The following is a 19,837-nucleotide window of genomic DNA, read 5'->3' on the forward strand; positions in this document are numbered from 1 at the left end:
AATAGAGTTGATCTGAAAAGTAAGAGTCTGTGATGTTCCTGATACTGAACCCAACATTCCACTGGTTCTCAGTTACATAGCACCTTCTATTACTTTGATTTGAAAGAGCCACACAATTGTATTAACTCTTTAATGTGTAATCTATTATATCACATAGTCATTCAATTTGAATTAAAATTTGTAATGTTTAAAATATAACCAATTCTATCTCCGGAAAATCCTTAAAATGCTGCTTTTGCTAACATCCGTACACAAAAATGTGTATATATTGCATCACTCACATCCTACCCTGGAACCTATCACTGGTTAAATAGACTTAAAATTCAAATCTGTCTCAACATTCACCTAAAACACATATACTTAGAAAGATGACTACACCACCACCCCCAAATAAATTACAATGTAAATTTTTAAATGTTGAAAGTTATATTATTCAGTGTCTTAAATAATCTAAGTCACTATGTCTTCTCTTAGATACTAAAAAAAAATTTTACAGGGGCAAGTGTTTGGCACATGGTTTAAGACACTGCTTGGGATACTGACATCCCCTGTGGGAGTGCCTGGGTTCGAGCCCCACCTCTGTTTCTGATTTTAGCTTCCTGGTGTTGCATGCCCTGCTAGACAGCAGGTGATGACTCAAGTAGTTGGGTTCCTCACATCCATGTGGGAGACCTGGACTGATTTCCCTGCTCCTAGCTTCAACCTAGCCCAGCCCAGGCTGTTGCAGGCATCTGAGGAATGAACCAACATGTGGAAGGTATTTATTTGTCTCTCTCTTTCTCTCCCACTCAAATAAATAAAAATACATTTAAAAAATAAAATTTTTAAAATTTTAACTGTTACTTTTGATCCTCACATCTACTAGTCATATTGACTACCCTGGACACAATCTCATTTGAATTTGTATAAGTAGTAAATAATTACAGAGACTAAAATAACAGTGAAGCCCACACAAGGTTAAAGGTCCACTTCTACCCTCTACTTTCAGGCTGAAGAATCCTAGAACGAACTCTACATTGTGAAATGGGAGTCTGTCCCCAGCCAGAGTGGCAGACTTAATGCCTCATTAATCTGGTCTGTTCTCAGCCGCCAATTGAAATAGTCACAGTCATTCGATTTTTAAGGAAAAGACAGTACTGCGGAAGTACATTCCAGAGGTCTTTTCATAAAAACCATCCTGTGTGCTCCATCTGCATGTGCAATCTGCTTGTGTATTTTCAGCCAGCTTGCATGGGCAGATTAATGCATACAATTAGAAAGCAACCTCACAGGCATTCAATAAACTGCCTTCATTATTACACTCAGGAGAGTCCCTTTGGATGTCAATAAAAGCCTAGTTTTCTGCCTGTTAGCTAAATAATTGACAACACTAAAAATAATCTGAAGCAAATGAAGGAAGTCAGGAACAAGGTGGCGAAGAAGAACACATTAAGATGCTTGGGGTGGTGCCCACGGGTTGCTGGATTGAGCCTCTCCTCCAGCCACTTGGATTTGCAGTCTGCTCGAGTCCGCGAGTGCCCTTCTCTACAGAAAAACACAGCGCTGCTGGCCTGCTATTTGAACCACACATCCGAGCACACTGAAACTAGCCAGCTATTGACTGGTTTGAAACAATTTCTTACGGGTGTTTCTATTTGTGCTCCTTCTTTTGACAGCTTCAGGAGAATCTAATTCCAGGGGGTGGCAGGTGGGCAGTTAGTCGGTCTGGTAAAATCTTTGTGCTGCTCAGATTCCAACAGCTTTCCTAGACGTTGTTCCCACACTAAACTGGTCCTAAGAAGATGTGCTAATGACTTGTTATACAGAGATCCGCCTTTTCTACAGAGTCCCTTTCTTATTTCCAGCTTTATAACAGACAGTCATTTCATGAGCTACTGGGCTTTTAATTTTGAAAGTAATTCAAAACATACTACTCTCTTTGTAAAAAATGAAAAAGAACTTGCCTATTTGCCTCTTCTTGTGTTTCTCAATAGGCTTTAAAAATCAATTTGAGATACTTCTCATTTTTAGCCAACTTCTCTTTTTCCCAGCTAACTGGGACTTTCACGATAAGCAGAAGAAAGAGCAAGAGTGAAATGTGCGTGTAATTGAATTCAACTCCACTGATGGCACGCAAGGTGGCTAAGGGCAAACTTTTTTTTCCCCCTTACAGAAAAAGGGCGCTTGATCTTTGGTATTTAGTGAAACCTAAACTTCAGAAGCTGTAAAACCATGAAAGGAGGCTGGGCAGCACTACTTCCAACCTCTGAAAACTCCAAGAGCCTCTTATCCTTCACCTCGATGTCTTTAAAACCTCCAGGGAATGAGCCAGTTCAACTTCCAGTCCTATAAGAAAGACCCCGCCACTGGTAGGTAAGCAGGTCTTCCCTTTCCACTGGAAAACTGAGATGCCACTGGGTAATTACATGTGTTCTTCTTTGGGACCCCAGGCTCCTACTGCCCCTAAATCCTTTCTTCCTTTCTTCCTTCCTTTCTTTCGATAGGCAGAGTTAGACAGTGAGAGAGAGAGACAGAGAGAAAGGTCTTTCTTCCGTTGGTTCACTCCCCAAATGGCTGCTACAGCCGATGCGCTGCGCCGATCAGAAGCCAGGAGCCAGGTGCTTCTCCTGGTCTCCCATGTGGGTGCAGGGCCCAAGCACTTGGGCCATCCTCCACTGCACTCCCGGGCCACAGCAGAGAGCTGGACTGGAAGAGGAGCAACCGGGACAGAATCCGGCGCCCCAACCGGGACTAGAACCCAGGGTGCCAGCACCGCAGGCGTAAGATTAGCCAAGTGAGCCGCGGCACCGGCCCCAAACCCTTATTTCTCTCAACTCCTTATGCTAGGCCAAGAGAAAAATCTCACCCATTTCATGCACACGAAGAGGGAGGCACCAATACAGTAACATTCAACCTCGCTCCTGTGTCTCTGCGAGACATCAGTTTCTCCTGGTGTTTTCTTCCCACCACCTTCCTCGCTCCCAAGACTGCCTTAGAAGAGGAGACAGGAGAGACAATCCATGTAGCTAAGAGTGAGAGGTGCTTAGTTCAGCCAAGGAGGAAAACGTCATCAAGCATTTCCTTCTTCCCTCTCATCTTGCTCTCATTTTCTGGCCTGGATTGCTGAGGCCAAGTACCTAACTAGCTGAAGAGCAAATCAGAGGGTTGAGTAATTTCTTTCTCATTCCTCTTCCTGAGTCTTAGAGCAAGAAGGAGCCACTTATGATAGAGGCAGGATAATTTCAGTGGATTGAGAAAACTAGAGGATGCTGTACTTAAGGGAGGGACGTGCTGTGGGGTGTCACGTTCATGGTCACCCCAAAACCTGAGTCATTTTAATTTTACAAATGAGAGACCACATTGGGAAGACAGAACAGGAGCCAGTCAGTAAATATGCCATATGAAAGTAGAGGGTTAATTACTAGAAATCATATACGGCCTCTTCAAAATGAAAGGTATGTGGTCCCATTCAACAAGGATATTTGTAAGATATATCATTTCAAGTCCCTGTAATAGTCAAGCACTTTTATTCCATTTACATATTTTCTTTAATCCTTAAAAGTGATAGATATTATGTCCTGATTTTGAAAATGAAATATGAACAAACTTATGTTCACAGATTTAGTAGTTTGTCCAGTATCACAAGCGGGCTGTGGATCTAGAACTTTGAACATAGATCTGCTTGGTTCTACCTATACCACATTTAGAATTAATGGAGGGCCAGTAACAGAGCTTTTGGCTTTATCTTCTTTAAGCAGTGTTTAGGCAGTCTATTTATCAAAAGTTAGGCCTTAAGCTTATCTTCAAAGTCAATATAACACAATTATCTATTTTACAAAATATATAGCAGTGGCCCTACATGTATTGACTGTTCTTATCCACAAATCATACTAGACTACCAAATCATGACTACCAACTAGAAATTTTGACAATAACTACTAAATGATTTCTCAATTCTTATTTTGCAAATTCAAAACTATTCTGAAATAAAATGTTAAAAAAAGGAACTTGTAGTTTAGATAATATATGCTCAATCATTCACTAAAAGCAAAAACAATTACTATAAAGGCCTAGCAGTCCTCAGTGTGGGTATGTCATTTCAAACACCCTCCTCCTCATATTGGTATGTTGGAGGTCAAAACAATCAGAAACATATTGTATTACTAAATCATCAAACCTTCAAAGTGAGTTATAGTGGGAAATCTCTCAAATTTCATTGTCTTACTGCAGGTCAATTGACTACAAAAGATATTGTGGTGAAAACTGATGTCTCTAACCTTAGATCCTTGTGTACAGGATAATAGAATCCAATTACATGATCAACAGTACAGCCAATAATCCAATATCAGATATTTACCATCACCCAAAATTTAGAAGTTGAATGAGCAATATGCCTATACAGACCCAAAGTTCCGGAAACATAAACTTACTATTGATGATGTCTATATGCTTCTCTTCGAAGGTGTTCTTGAAATTGTCTTTCCGTCTCAAATTTATTGCTCTGAAATTGCAAATACCAAATACTGTTAAGGAAGCTTCAAGTAGGATCATGACGTTAAAATTGTCCGGTGTCCAAAATCCTTGGGTTCAAGTGACCTAGGTCAGTAGTCGACTACAGCACTCCTGCAAAGGCCCCAGCACAAAGGCTCTACCAGACCCCTGGGCGCTACACTGGATGCCAGGAGCCTTTCTTCTCTCCCTAGCTCCCCTCTCACAACTTCCCTGGTGTAATCACAAAATCAGTATGCCACATTTTATTCTTTTAATTCAACATCTATTTTTTTAAATGGCATTCTCAAAATGTTTCAATGAAAAAACTAAATTTTCATACAAACTATAGTAAATGAAAATGATAATAAATGATTAAATAGTTCCTACAAAATTTACATATTTAGACATATTCTGCTAAAGCATTCAGGAAGAAAATTTTCATAAGCCAACCCAATGTCTTCTTGATTTGGGGTCAGAAACTGAAAGCTGTGGAAAGACTGAACAGCATATGTCATTTAAAAAAAAAAAAAAGCAGCAGAAACTTGAATAACAGAGTCTCTTTTAAAAAAAAAAAAAAAAGATTAGCTATTTGGAGAGCCCCAAGAAAAAAGAATTCATATTTGATACTGCTGTCACCATGTTGCTGGCATATTTTAATCCAATTTAAATAACCCAGAAACACTTGCTTTTTGCTCACATGGCATGTCATTTTTTTTACTTGTTCATGAAAAACAAGTAAAATTCCTAAACAACAAATTTAATGGGGAGTTGAAACAAGTTCTACATTATGGGAGAAATGTGAAGTTTTAAATGAATCCAAGAGTGACGGCAAGCAGCTGGGTTTGCTTTAATAAAAAATTGGATTTGCTCCAAGGAGGACGTGAGAAAAGAGAATAATGGAAATCATCACTTTGCAACCCTGACATGAGTTTGGCTCCATCTTCCAAGCAGGGGACAAAAGCGGTTCCGATTGTTCATTTCCATGGAAGTCTTCATTCACACATGACTTTCCCATTTGAAAGGCAAAAGTGGATAATGACGTGCATTTCAGAATAAAATAGGGGAAAATTACGAAAGTTAAGGGAAGTCAATTATAATGTAAGCAACTGAATTATTAATGAAACACAGAATTCTGGAAAGAAAACTGAGAACCATGAAACTGAATAAATGTTTCCAATAAAAAAAAATCTGACTAATGAGACAAAAAATGTGCAATTGTGATGAGCTTCCTGCATCCTTTGGGTTGGGGGGAGGGGTGGGATCAGAAGGTTAAAAGACTGAAAGCCAGGCTGGCGCCGTGGCTTAACAGGCTAATCCTCCGCCTTGCGGCGCCAGCACACCGTGTTCTTGTCCCGGTTGGGGCGCCGGATTCTATCCCGGTTGCCCCTCTTCCAGGCCAGCTCTCTGTTATGGCCCGGGAAGGCAGTGGAGGATGGCCCAAGTCCTTGGGCCCTGCACCCGCATGGGAGACCAGGAGAAGCACCTGGCTCCTGGCTTCGGATCAGCGTGATGCGCCGGCCGCAGCGGCCATTGGAGGGTGAACCAACGGCAAAAAGGAAGACCTTTCTCTCTGTCTCTCTCTCTCACTATCCACTCTGCCTGTCCAAAAAAAAAAAGAAAAGAAAAGACTGAAAGCCAGCACTAGGTGTTGATTAAGCCAATATTTGCAATGCAACATCAGGAACAACAGGAATGGTGGTGCAGCACATTAAGCCACCACCTTGGACACCTGCATCCCAAATCAGAGTGCCTGGGATGGAGTCCCACCTACATTTCTGATCCACCTTCCTGCTAATGCACAAGGGAGGCACCAGGTGCATAAGTACAGCTCAAGTACATGGGTCCCTGTCCCCCACATGGGAGAGCCAAATGGGGATCTAGGTTTCTGGATTTGGCCTGGCCCAGCCCCAGTTGGTGTATCATCTGGGGATTAGAAGCAGGGGCAGGACTTGATCCCAGGCACTCTGATATGGGATGCAAGCATCTCAAGTGGTGGTTGAACCTGCTGTGCCAGAACATCTCCCCCAAACCCAGGAAAATTTGGAAGTGTTCCCATATAAATGCAGAATGCAAAATAAGAACATGAGATCCAGATAAAGAAAATGCAGACACCACTTCAAGTCCACCATCACTGATTGAGCGACCTTAAATAAATCATGTCATTTCACTGAATCCCATGTATTCAACATTTCTCAAAAGCCTAGTACTATGCTTAGTGCTGTGTCCAATGTCAGGAACACAACTATCAACAGAACAGTGGCTACCTGGAAAATGTCAGAGTCTGGCTGGGGATACAGATAAGAAAGCAGTGATGGCCATATGTGCCATGTTAGAGGAGGGCAGTTTGCAGATGACAGAATATGAACACCCAAGCAGGTAGTGAAGAAATGCTTTCAGCATCCATTTGGTGCCTACTAAATGGCAGGCTCCATCCTGGTCACAGAGCCAAGAAGCTGAGGAACACCTAATTTGCAGTTTCTAATTTCAGGTTCATGGATGAGCTACATGTTCAAGGAAAAATACAATTCAAAGATACACTGATAGCTTCCTTTAGGTTTCCCATGGGATTGGCCACTAAATGAAGGGATACAAACTACAGGTCTAATGAGAAGTAGAAATTCTAGCTAGAGATCTAACTTAAATAAGCAGGAGCTTGGGGCTGGTGCTGTGGCATAGCGGGTAAAGCCACTGTCTTTAGTGCTGGCATCCCATATGGGTGCCGATTTGAGATCTAGTTGCTCCACTTCCAATCCAGCTCTCTACTATGGCCTGGGAAAGCAGCAAAGGATGGCCAAGTCCTTGGGCCCCTGCACTGGCACGGAAGACCTGGAAGAGGCTCCTGGCTCTCCGGATCAGCATAGCTCCAGCCACTGTGGCCATTTGGGGAGTGAACAAACAGATGCAAGATCTCTCTCTCTCTCTCTCTCTCTCTCTCTGCCTCTGCCTCTCTGTAACTCTGCATTTCAAATAAATAAATAAATCTTTAAAAAAAATAGGAGTTTGAATCTGAAGAACAGAACAGTTGATAGTTAATTTATATTTAATAAGCTATGAATCAGAGTTTCGATTGGATTTTTCAATTAGAAGTAATTGATGATCCTGACTAGATGTGGACCAGAAAAGCATCAGAGACAGAAGCCACACCCAACCCATCAAGGAGCAGGCCCAGAGAGGAGTTGGAAGATAAGTTCCTAACCAGCTGAACTCAGGTTCACCCAGGAAACATTTTTTCAGATAGAGATGCTTTGGCTCAGATGATTGCTAAAGAGTCAGTCCACAGACTGACACTTGGGAACCAAATATAGCAGGGAAATCTTTTTAAGAAATTGGACCTTAATGCTTGAGACAGAAGTTAAAAGCAACCAGAATAGAGAGATGCAATCTGTTTCATTTTTTTTTTTTAATTTTATTTGAAAGGCAGAGAGAGAGAAATACAGAACAGAGGGAGAGAGAGAGAGAGATCTCCCATTCACTAGTTCACTCTCCAAATTACTTCAACAGCCAGGCCTGGGCTAAGCTGAAGCTGGGAGCTGGGAACTTTTGGGACTTAATTACTTGAGCCATCACCACTACCTCTCAGGCATGCGCTAGCAGGAAGCTGGGATTCGGAGCAGAGATAAACCTGAAACCGAGGCTCTGAGATATGAGATGCCAGTGTCCCAAGTAGCATCTTTTTGTTTGTTTGTTTTTTGTTTTTCTTTTTTCACAGGCAGAGTTAGACAGTGAGAGAGAGAGACAGAGAAAGGTCTTCCTTCCGTTGGTTCACCCCCTAAATGGTCGCTACGGCCAATGCGCTGCGCCAATCAGAAGCCAGGAGCCAGGTGCTTCCTCCTGGTCTCCCACGTGGGTGCAGGGCCCAAGCATTTGGGCCATCCTCCACTGCCTTCCCAGGCCACAGCAGAGAGCTGGCCTGGAAGAGGAGCAACCGGGACAGAACCGGCGTCCCAACCGGGACTAGAACCCGGGGTGGGGGTGGGGGGGTGGCGCCACAGGCGGAGGATTAGCCAAGTGAGCCGCGGCGCCGGCCCCAAGTAGCATCACTGCACCACCACACACCTACCCTACAATCTGTTTTTAAGGTGAGAAACTTGACTATGATCATACCCTAAGAGAAAGAGATGGAAAACAAACACTACAGTAACAGGAGAAAGGGGAGCTCAGCGGATGGAGCAGCAAGGTCCCTGTGCGGACAGGAGGGAGGATAAGATGGTGAATGATGGCGGAAGAATCCATTGTAGCAACAAGGCATGACACATCCCCATTCCTCCTGGGATGGTATGCGGCAAAACAGCAAAGGGAGGGCATGGCCATAGTAAAAGATGCTGAAACCAAACTCCTATAATGTAAAAGCAAGACTCAGCCTTAGCCCAAGATGTCCCTGCCTGTCCTTTATCAAATGGACTTCACTGATTTGAGGGAGTAATCCAGCCCTAAAGGTTCCAATTACTGACTCAAGGAGTGACTTGCTTCTCCAATAGATAAGAACTTTGATGTCCAGTACTGTTCTGGGGTGATTTGTGTAAGGGAATTCCAGGTCTGGGCAGAATGTAACTGCCACCTTCACATAACCCCCAGACCAACTGGAGCCCACCTGGCCACCAAAAATTCCATAAAGAGCATGGCATCACTGACCAACAGACAGTCACAAGCACCGTTGACCAACCAGGAACTTGAACATGAGCTGATCACATACCCCTCAGCCCCAATTTTGATCTATAAGAACCTGCAGCCCTAACTCCTCAGGGTGCCTAGGCATTAAGCAACAGCTGCCCAGCTCCTTGCTCTGCGCTTTGCAATCAACACCTCCTTCCTTCCACCACCCCATGTCAGCGATTGGCTTTCTGCATGTCAGGTGAACACACCTGGTTTGGGGGTTCTATAGCAGCCCTTCCAACTAGTTTGGGGTGTTGCTTGGCAACAATACTTAAGGCCCCATGGTCTTTATTTCCTATCAAGTGGCAGGTAAGGTCATGTGCTGAGAATGAAAGAAGTGAGTAACAAGAATGTGATTAGGGCTGAATCTAGACCACAAAGGGAAAAGGATGGCTATTGGCATTGTTAGACTCAGCTGAGGCAGAAGCCCAGAAACCTGGTGTGCCCAAAAAGCTATGGGTATTTTTTTTCTCCAGCAGCCTCATACATGTGGATTTCGTACAAGTGAAATAATCAGGCCCATCCAATTCATGTGTAAAATAAGAATAATCCTCTCTCTATGTCTTCATTACAAAAGACTGCTGATATAACACAAATGGGATAATATCAAACCACTTCTTTTCAGTGATAATTAGGTTAGGGCCCTTTTAGTGAATGTGTCCTAACTGCTAGGCATCCTACTAAGGCTTTGCACATATTGCATCCTGCAGCCTTACTGGCCCCATTATATTATTATTTTATTATTATTATTCATACTCATCTTACAAATAAGAAAAATAAAGTGTAAAGAAGCTCACAGCCTGTTCTTATAGTTCCACATCTGCATTTTGGAAATATCATTAACATTTCAACGTTATGGGAAATCATGTTAATGAGATCCCATTATATTTCAACAACCAAAGATTTAATGACCCATCAATCATCCACAAAAATATGCAGGAAGCAGATTTCTTGGAAACATTGGTGTTCTTTGAAATCTTTTCGAAAAAGAAATGTTTCCCAGTTTATAAAAACGATATTGAAATAATTTCCTCAAGTTGAGTTTTACCCCTAAATTGCTCTTATACCATTAGCCCTTGGCCCTACTTGCTTCTTAGAAATGAGAGAGGCCAGCATTGTGGGATAGCAGATTAAGCCTCCACTTGCAATACCGGCATCCTACATGGGCACTAGTTTGTGTTCTTGCTGCTCCACTTCTGATCTGATCCAGCTAATGGCCTGGGAAAGGCAATGGAGAATGGTCCAAATGCTTGGGCCCCTGTCACCTACATGGGAGACCTGGCTGAAGCTCCTAGCTCCTGGCTTTGGCCTGGCCCAGCCCTGGCTGTTGTGGCAACCAGGGGAGTGAACCAGTGAATGAAGAATCTCTCTCTCTCTCCTTCCCTCTCTCTGTAGCTCTTCCAAATAAATAAGTCTTTACAAAAAAAAAAAAAGAGAGAGAGAGAGAGAGACCAACACATGTGATTCCTCAAAAAATATGCGTATGCATCTAATGCATAGCTTACATTTTATTGGTGAGTTTCTGTGTCATGTTTCTCAGTGTGTCCATAAAACACAGTGACTTCTGGTGTTCCAAATGACTTTGTTAGACACAATTTAGTGGAAAGAGGAAAGAAAGCTTAGGATGCCACTCTCATCCCTAGCTGGTTTTCACATTGTCTAAGGTTATGATACACCAAGAGGCTGGGGAAATCAAATGGAAGCATTTGGAAAAGACATAGTATTATATGGATATAAAATTATTTCACACATAAACAGATTACAGGCCAAATAAGTTAAATCCAGGAAACATGGAAGGTCTTTGACAAGCAATTGAAAGATTCATTTCTTAGGTGAGTGGGTATTACAGAAGTGTTGGAAAGAAATACAAAGTATCACTGAATTCATCGGTGTGATTATGACGGGAGAGCATAGTGAAGTCTCACCGCTACACTTGGGGGAGAAGCTTGCTGTGTGGATTGATGAAAACCTTTCTAGCCAGGCTGCTTTCCAGTGGCAAAGGAAGTTCTTGCGACTGGTATGCTGCCTTTTATTTTTTTAAACTATTTTCTACTTCTCTGGTGGTATTTTTTTAAAAAAAGGATTTTATTTATTTATTTGAGAGGCAGAATTACAGACAGAGGGAGAGAGAGAAAGGTCTTCCATCCATTGATTCACTCCCCAAATTGCAACCACTGACAGAGCTGGGCCAATCCGAAGCCAGGAGCGAGGAGCTTCATTTGGGTCTCCCACATGGGTGGCAGGAGCCCAAACACTTGGGTCATTTTCTGCTGCTTTTCCCAAGCCGTAAGCAGGGAGCTAGATCAGAAGAAGAGCAGCCAGGACATGAACCACCACTCATATGGGGATGCCAGTGCTGTAGATGGAGAATTAGCCTACTATGCCACAGCGCCAGCCCCTTCTGTGATGTTCTAGTCTAACATTTTATAGAAACTGTCTCTGCTTTACAGGTTTTTAGGAAGAGAAATTAATACATCCTTATAAAAATTACCACAAACATAGCAGCTTAAAGCAACATGAATTTCTCATTCTAAGGTTCCAGAACTCAGTAGTCCCAAATGGGTCTCACTGGGCTGACGTCAAGGCATCAGGAAGGCTGCATTTCTTCTGCGTGCTGCAGGGGAAAACAGTCTCAATGGCTGTTTCAGCTTTTACAGTCCTCCCACATCCCTTGGCAAATGACCTCTTCCTCCATCTTCAAAGCCAGCCACAGAGGATGGATCTTTCTACTACCATCATTTCTTCTGTCTCTTCTGCTTCCTCTTTTCAATTCTGAAAGACCCTCTATTACAATAGGCCCACCTGGATAGCGCAGGTCAATTAGCAATCAATCTCATATCTGCTTGTGAAGTGAATGCCCCTTTGCCACATAACAGAACATATTCCATGGTTCCAAGGGTTAGAGCTTGGACATCTTGAAGTCTTATTCTGCCTACCCTACTGCAAAATTACTATCAAGCATACAACATGCAAAAATCCCCACAAAAATCTTTGCACTCCTAGCCCTCTGAGGCTTAGCCTTGGAATGTGGGTAATGGGGTGGGGGTGGGGGGGTAGATAAGCGAAGAGCTCATTGGGCACTAAACAGTGCTATGTTAATAAACTCTTATCAAACAATTCTGGCCCAGAAGGGGAAGGGAAGCTGATGTGTAGCATTTGCCAATTTCTGTAATGTATCTTTGATATGTACTTTTTTTATTTTGAAAGCAGAGAGACAGAGATCTTCCATATACTGGTTCACTCCCCAAATGCCCTCCAACATCAAGGGCTGGACCAAGCTGAAGCCAGGAGCCTGGAACTCAATCCAGATATCTCACATGGGCGGCAGGGATCCATCTATCACCTGCTGCCTCCCAGAAAGCATAGTAGCAGGAAACTGGATCAGAAGCAGAGAAGCTGGGACTTAAAACCGCTGCATTCAATGCCTGCCCCTGTAGTGTAAATAGCCCCACCATAGTCAGTTTCAAGTAATCAACATGAAGTCAGCCAGCTCAAGAAAATCTTGAAATTTAACAATGCATTCTCACGAGCCAGTACACAGAGGCTCTAGCACCTACTGGGAATACATATACCATTGACACATGAAGGAACTTCACAAACTGCATGGAAAGATGAAATTACCAGATTAAGTTTATTTTAGCACAAAAGAAGATTTTGAAATCCATGCATGATACACATTTCCATGAGCTCTTTTTTTTAAAGATATTTATTTATTTATTTATTTGACAGGTAGAGTTACAGACAGTGAGAGGAGAGACAGAGAGAAAGGTCTTCCTTCTGCTGGCTCACTCCCAAAATGGCCACAATGGCCTGAGCTACGCTGATCTGAAGCCAGGATCCAGGTACCCCCTCCTGGTCTCCCATGCGGGTGGAGGGGCCCAAGCACTGAGCCATCCTCTACTGCTTTCCCAGGCCATAGCAGAGAGCCAGACCAGAAGAGGAGCAACCGGCGCCCATATGAGATGCCAGCGCCACAGGCCTAGTGTGCCATGGCGCTGGCCTCACCCCGTGAGCTTTTTGAAGACCCCACATTCTCTAGGCAAGTCAAGTTCCACTGAAGTATTCCAGGGCTCTCTCCATACTTCCCTTTCACCAAGTGCAGTAGCTCCTCCTGGGCCCCACAAACAAGACTGAATATCTTTCACACTTTCCTGTTTATTAAGGATCAAGAAGAGCCACAAATGCTGGCTCAATGTTACACACATAGATGGTGACCAATCTTAGACCCAGTGGCCCCTTGACACTACTGCTGACTGAAGGAAGGCAGGTAGGGGGCAGGTCAAGACCAGAAGAAGCTAGAGGTTCTTGGGTGGCACCAATCTGCACACATTCTACCTGGCTGGGATCCTAGGCAGCATCCACTTGCCTGGGGAGAAAGGCAGTATTTTGCAGGCTGGTGCCCGTGTGTGTATTTGCTGTGCATTTTAAAGAATAAGTGCTCCATAAGCACAGCTATTATCACTTTCCTTGGCCATTTCTACACTGGCAATGTGAAATCCGTCATTTCTGGCTGGCCAATGTCCATTTTTCTTTGTCTGGCACAAGCTACAATCTAAATAGACTTACATTTAGTACAAAAAGCCACATCTGTATAAGCCATGGCAGGGGCTGGGGTGCCAGTGGCAGTGCAGGCCAGTCAGTATCAGAAAGTGAGTCTGTTTGAAGATGTGGTCTGTGGCAAGGGGCGCCTTTTTGTGCAAGGTTGTTTCAATTAATGCGTCCCAAAGTTTTGGATGCATAGTAATCAGCCAAGGGGCTTACTGGAGTGCAGATTCTAATTCCATTGGTCTAAGGTAGAGCCCAAGATTGTGCACAAACTCCCAGGCAATGCCAATGCTGCTCACTCAAGGGTCACATGTTGAAGGGGACGGGTTGATAGAGCAACTCTCTCTCCATCTCTCACTTTCCTGCAAAATTTACAGTAATCATTAAAGTTATCATATTAGAAGAGCCAATCAAATTACAATTTCTATATTTGCTCAACATCTAGTGTTTTGGTATAACTTGGAAAGGGAGAGACACTGCTTTTACTCCATGTTAAAGAAAACAGTTTCAGCTGCTAGCATTTATGCATAGTCTACATTACAATAATGAACTATAAACAACCCACATGCCAGCCAACTGTGGATATCAAATGACAACTAATGAAGAACATTTAGGGTAAGAAGTGGCAACAATAATAATGATAAAAATAATTCTTCAGGAACTGGAACAGCTACTTGGCCTAGTGGCTAAGACACCTCTTAGGACATCCATATTCCGCATCAGAGTACCTGAGTTTGAGACCTGGGCTTCAGTCCCGGCTCTGCTGCTGACTTTAGCTTATTGCTAATTCCCATCCTGGGAAGCAGCAGGTGATAGCTCAAGTAGTTGAGTCCCTATTACCCACATGGGAAATCTGGGTAAAGCTCCTGGCTCTTGGCTTCAGCATGGCCTAGGAAACTTGTTGCAGGCAACTGAGGAGTAAACTAGCAGGTGGGAGATCCATGTGTGTGTGTGTGTGTGTTAGTTTATCTGACTGTCTACCTATCTAACTTATACCAGTTCCTAGTGATAACTTCACAATTTCCTTTGTTCCACCTTAAATGTGTCTGGTCTATGGTCTCTAAAGGCAGCACTCCGCTAAAATCACAAAACCAACATGTGAACTTTCCTTTCAAGGAGAAAATGGGAAGGAAAAGAGTCAGATGAAAGAAACAAAACTGGAGAATAGAAAAGTACAAAGAGAAAGAAATGTAAGTTAAAAAGTTATTGTGATAAAAAGCTTTCCAGTGAAAGTGCAATATTGGATTGGACTTGGATTACTGGATCGAATTTCTGTAAACTTTTATCATCTTTTTCCATACCTCTGGTATTTTAATACAGTTCTTCCTGTGAAAATTAGGCTTATCTCCACCTGTAGAGCCTACATCTCTGCAGTAAGAGGATGTTGTTGGACTTGAGAGAAGGCTCGTCTTACAGGACTAGTTCAGGGAAGGTTAGAGACTTGCCTGTGATCACACAGTACAAGAAACACCTCCTGGGAAAGACTGGTCCTCTTCTAGCCAGAAAGAGAACTCTTGAGGGGAGGGAAGAATCCCTTCTCTCATGTGTCATTTAAACCACATGGAACTGTTGTAAAAACGTCTATTTGCATGATAAGCAGGTTTCAATTTTGACCACCACTTACTTGTTCAAAGTAAAAAGACAAGAATAAAGGGAAACAAAGCAGAAGTGGAGGAAAGACAGACAGCAGGAATCAGAGTTGTAATTCCTAAACCCATGCTTGCAGCAGATGTCCTATTTGGTGGTCAGTACCATGAGTCAAATGCCAGTCCCTAAACCTCCAACATTTGACACTATGGCAGCTCAGGACTTTGCAGAGAATGGGAGTGGGGTGAGAACATTCCAGTCCTCCTTCTACTCCAGCAGATAAACATTTTTGAGGGAACTTCCCCCTAAGCCCCAGAAAGGGTATCAAAACTAAAACATTGAGAGGGTTCCAAGATGGTGGAGTAAGGAGGGAGCTTACTGCTCTAGCCAGGAGAAGATAGTTTAATAAAAGTGGAGATAATGTAGTCTCAGGGAAGAGTTAGGGAAAAACCAGCAGAGGAAACTCTACCAAAATTAGAGGGACGGCCGGCGCCGTGGCTCAACAGGCTAATCCTCTGCCTTGCAGCGCTGGCACACCGGGTTCTAGTCCCGGTCGGGGCACCGATCCTGTCCCGGTTGCCCCTCTTCCAGGCCAGCTCTCTGCTGTGGCCAGGGAGTGCAGTGGAGGATGGCCCAAGTGCTTGGGTCCTGCACCCCATGGGAGACCAGGAGAGGCACCTGGCTCCTGCCATCGGAGCAGCGCGGTGCGCCGGCCGCAGCGCGCTACTGCGACAGCCATTGGAGGGTGAACCAATGGCAAAGGGAAGACCTTTCTCTCTGTCTCTCTCTCACTGTCCACTCTGCCTGTCAAAAAAAAAAAATTAGAGGGACACGTAGACCTACATGGAGGGCATGGGCGCCCACGGCTCGGGACTCCAACAGCCGAGAGCCTCTGTACCAGTGCTGGAAAGTGAGGTGAGATGAGACCGCAGTAGCCCGAGACACTGGCAGAAAAGCTGCAGGAAGAGCCTAGGGGGAATGAGGCTTGAAGCCCAATGGGTGAAAGTACACCAGCTTAACTAGAGGAGAGTAAAAATAAAAGGGATGGTACGGACACAACTCTCTCTCTCCAATCGCCTTACAAAGGTATATGAGCCAATAGAGCAGGCACCATTTTGGACATACATTAACAGCTATGCCAGCTTGTGTCTGCACCAAGCCATCAGCCAAGCGGAGACTCCTGACCCTGGAGGAGAAAAATAACAGGGGGCTAAGAGCTTGTAACTATGTGAAGCTTCTGAACTGGGACTGCAGAAAAAAAAAAAATTGAGGGTGTGTGGGAGAACTCAGTGTGGCTGGGTGGTTCTAGTTACCTGGTGAGAGACATTGCTGGGGTATCTGAACTTACACTGATCCTTTGTGTGGTCCTTGGGACAGAGCAGATGAATATTATAACCACTGGGGCTAGTGCTCAGGCACTGATCACCATTGAGGAGAAGAGCTCAGCTGAGCAAATTACTTCCCTTCTGGTTAAAAAAAGAGATTTACCACACCAAGTGAGTGTGACACTAAGGGAGGGTATCACCTTAGGCACTCCCTTAACCCCATAGAACTGAATAGAGCTCTCTGGCCATACCCACTATAAGCCTCTAGAGGTTCACTGAAAGCAGACAATCCACTTATCTCCAGAGTCATAGTACACAGCTGGGGGAGTGGGAGGAACCAACGAATATCTCCACAAATGCCGAACAACAAATGCAACAATCCAAGAAACAAGAACAAGAAACAAGGAAGACGACATGATGCTCCCAAAAGGACATGACACTTCAATACTAGATTATGAAGACGATAAGATAGAAGAAATGCAAGAAATGGATCTCAAAACTAAAACATCACTTTGAGGTTTTTAGAATAGATCATATCACTTATCCTGAAATGCAAATGCATGCTTGTTATTTTTATCAGTAAAGGAGGCGTATTTGCCTATACCACACTCACTCTGGAATGTGCCATGTTTGACTATAAGTATGACTGTGTGCTCCTTGCTTTACCTTCTAGCCAAATACTCAGCTACTACTTGCATCAGTCACCCAAGTGGTGAGACACTGTGGTGACTCAGACCCTGAGCTCCTGGCCCATCCACTTACCAACTGTGCACAGTTGGGCAAATCGTCTAAACTCTTGTGTCACTTCCCTCATTTACAAATTGGGTAATAAGGATACCATGGACTTCACAGGGCTACTAGGGGGATTAAATGAGTCAATCCATGAAGAGTGTCTAGATGAGAATCGGACACTCAGCACCCAGTAAATGCTGCCTGGTCAGCCACACCCTTTATCTTCTCTCTCTGAACTGCCTTCATTTTTTGGAGTTTGGCTTCTTTGGCTTCCTTCCTGATTCTTGCAGATCCTTCTCTTTTCAGCTAAATTGTATTGAGATTATAGAGGGTAAAAAACAGTTACATTTTTCAGTCTGAACCTCTGACACTCAAAATTATGATGAAAGGCAAATTACAGTATTGTCTCTGCTATACCTCACCATGATTGTAGGTTGCTCCTACAAGCTACTTAGATCCTGGAGAATGGCCAGGCTATCTCCTGCCTGTGAATTTTTTCTCTTTCTGTATCATCTGTCTGCCTTTCTCTCTCTCTTTCTCTCTCTCTTTCTCTCTCTCTCTTTCTCTCTCTCTCTTTCTCTCTCTCTTTCTCTCTCTCTCTCTCTTTCTCTCTCTCTCTCTCCTGTTTTTCTCTTCAAAGGGAGTAGGAGAAGAATAAGATAATTTTTCCTGACTACAAAATTCATAGTGTTCATACAAAAAATACTGGGTATCTTAAATCTTCTTTGTTCTACTTCTATGATTGGCATGAGGTTAAACAAATCCTCATTCTTGGAATCAAAACATTCAAAATATAGTAGATTAAACTATAGTTCACTTAAAAATTCTCTTCACCATGCTGACATACATACATGGTTGGATAAGAATTCTAGGCATTTCTATTTCTCATTTCCTGATTTTGCTGTGCCTGCACGCTGCGCCGATCCAAAGCCAGGAGCCAGGTGCCTCCTCCTGGTCTCCCATACAGGTTCAGGGCCCAAGCACTTGAGTTATCCTCCATTGCCTTCCTGGGCCACAGCAGAGAGCTGGACTGGAAGAGGAGCAACTGAGACAGAACCGGCACCCCAACCGGGACTAGAACCCAGGGTGCTGGCGCCACAGGCGGAGGATTAGCCTAGGGAGCCGCGGTGCCGGCCCTGATCTTGCTTTTGAGAGGTGCCTTTTGCAACTGGCTTAAAGGTGTTACGTTTTTGGTAACGTTATTGTGCTACTTCATGGTTCCTTGAAAGTGCTGGTACTCAAATTCCTTGCCAAAAGCAAGCAAAAAGAGAGGGATTCTGACCTTTTTCTGGTGTTTGGATAGCATCAGTTGGAGTTGCTGTCTCTGCCAGACTTCAACCTCAGATAGGCTCCCACCTAAGGGGGGAAAACCACAAGGGGGAAACATCAATACGAAGCAGAAATGTCAGCCATCGAGAACTGACCACTTGAGTCCACAACACGAGTTCCTTTAACATTTTCACATTCCTGGAAAGAAGAACGTAACTAGTGTTCTTAATAAGAAGTTAAACAACAGTAATTGCTTAAAGGAGAAACAGAGCTATACAGAAAGACAAGGGCACATTCCCAAAACCTAGGGCAACCCAGCTAAGGTATTTTGATCATGTATGTTTTCCTTAGAGGCGGTAGGGGAGAGCACCCCCACCCCCTGGTTCACTCTCCAGATGCTCACAACAGTAAGGCCTGGAGCCAGAAGCCAGGAACTCAATCCAGGTGTCTCGCATGAGTGGCAGGGACTCAATGACTTGAGCCATCACCACTGCCCCCCAGGGTCTGCATTACAGAAAGCTGCAGTCAGTAGCCAGAGCCAGGCATCAAACCCAGACAGTCCTATGTGGGACACAGGCATCTGAGCTAGCACCTTGGCCACTAGGCCAAATGCCCACCCCTCATGTAGATATTAAAATTTTCACTTAGATTGAAATTATACTTGAAGCATCATGCTAAATCGTAAGAGTGGCCTGCCCTGGAAATTCCAGAACATTCTTCCCACTTTCCATTCCTTAACCCAATAAAGATGATGACCAACGAGGCTTCATTTACCTTTCTTCTCTTTACTCTATTGCCCTACGTTCAAGTATCCAAGCTCAGGAAATCCTGGGGGGTGTTACCAGTAGGCAAATGTGAAATCTTTATAATCAAGTGTTTAAAAGTACAATGGGAATAGTCTAGTCAGTAACTGACTATCAATCCTTACTATTCATTGTTCTTTCTCTAGGTATTCAAGAGAAAAAATATGGATGTTAGATTATGTGCTTGCTTTCCTTAAAACCTGCAGTAATTTTAGGCCAGAAACCCTAAAAGTTTGACAACCCAGGAACTGCCACCTAGGGATTTCTCAGTGTTTATACAAGTTTGGTGTAGGTTATCATAAAGGTTCCTTTGAAATAATTCCGTGGTGCTTTGGTCACTCCAAATGTCAGTTTTCTGAAGATTCACTCTTGGGGAAGAAGCATTAAAACAATTTGTGTTCACTGTAGTTTTTGCAGTTGAACTGATAAAGACACCACGGGGACTTTTCTTCT

The 19,837-nt window shown here is 43.7% G+C and overlaps 1 protein-coding gene across 3 annotated transcripts in view; it reads right to left on the reverse strand.

Moving 5' to 3' along the window:
- EPSTI1 (epithelial stromal interaction 1) overlaps positions 1–19,837 on the reverse strand; it is a 106,715-nt gene that overhangs the window by 56,768 nt on the left and 30,110 nt on the right. For 2 of the 3 annotated variants that reach the window (XM_062195327.1, XM_062195326.1), the window contains 2 exons: positions 18,595–18,668; positions 4,410–4,480 (listed from right to left, as the gene is read on the reverse strand). In XM_062195327.1, coding sequence (XP_062051311.1) covers positions 4,410–4,480; positions 18,595–18,668 — 145 coding nt within the window. Of the gene's footprint in view, positions 1–4,409; positions 4,481–17,525; positions 17,619–18,594; positions 18,669–19,837 lie in introns of all 3 variants that reach the window. The other variant, XM_062195328.1, reaches the window with a different exon arrangement.

This window comes from Lepus europaeus, chromosome 6 (assembly GCF_033115175.1).
Source record: "Lepus europaeus isolate LE1 chromosome 6, mLepTim1.pri, whole genome shotgun sequence".
In the NCBI taxonomy this organism is placed as follows: Eukaryota; Metazoa; Chordata; class Mammalia; order Lagomorpha; family Leporidae; genus Lepus; species Lepus europaeus.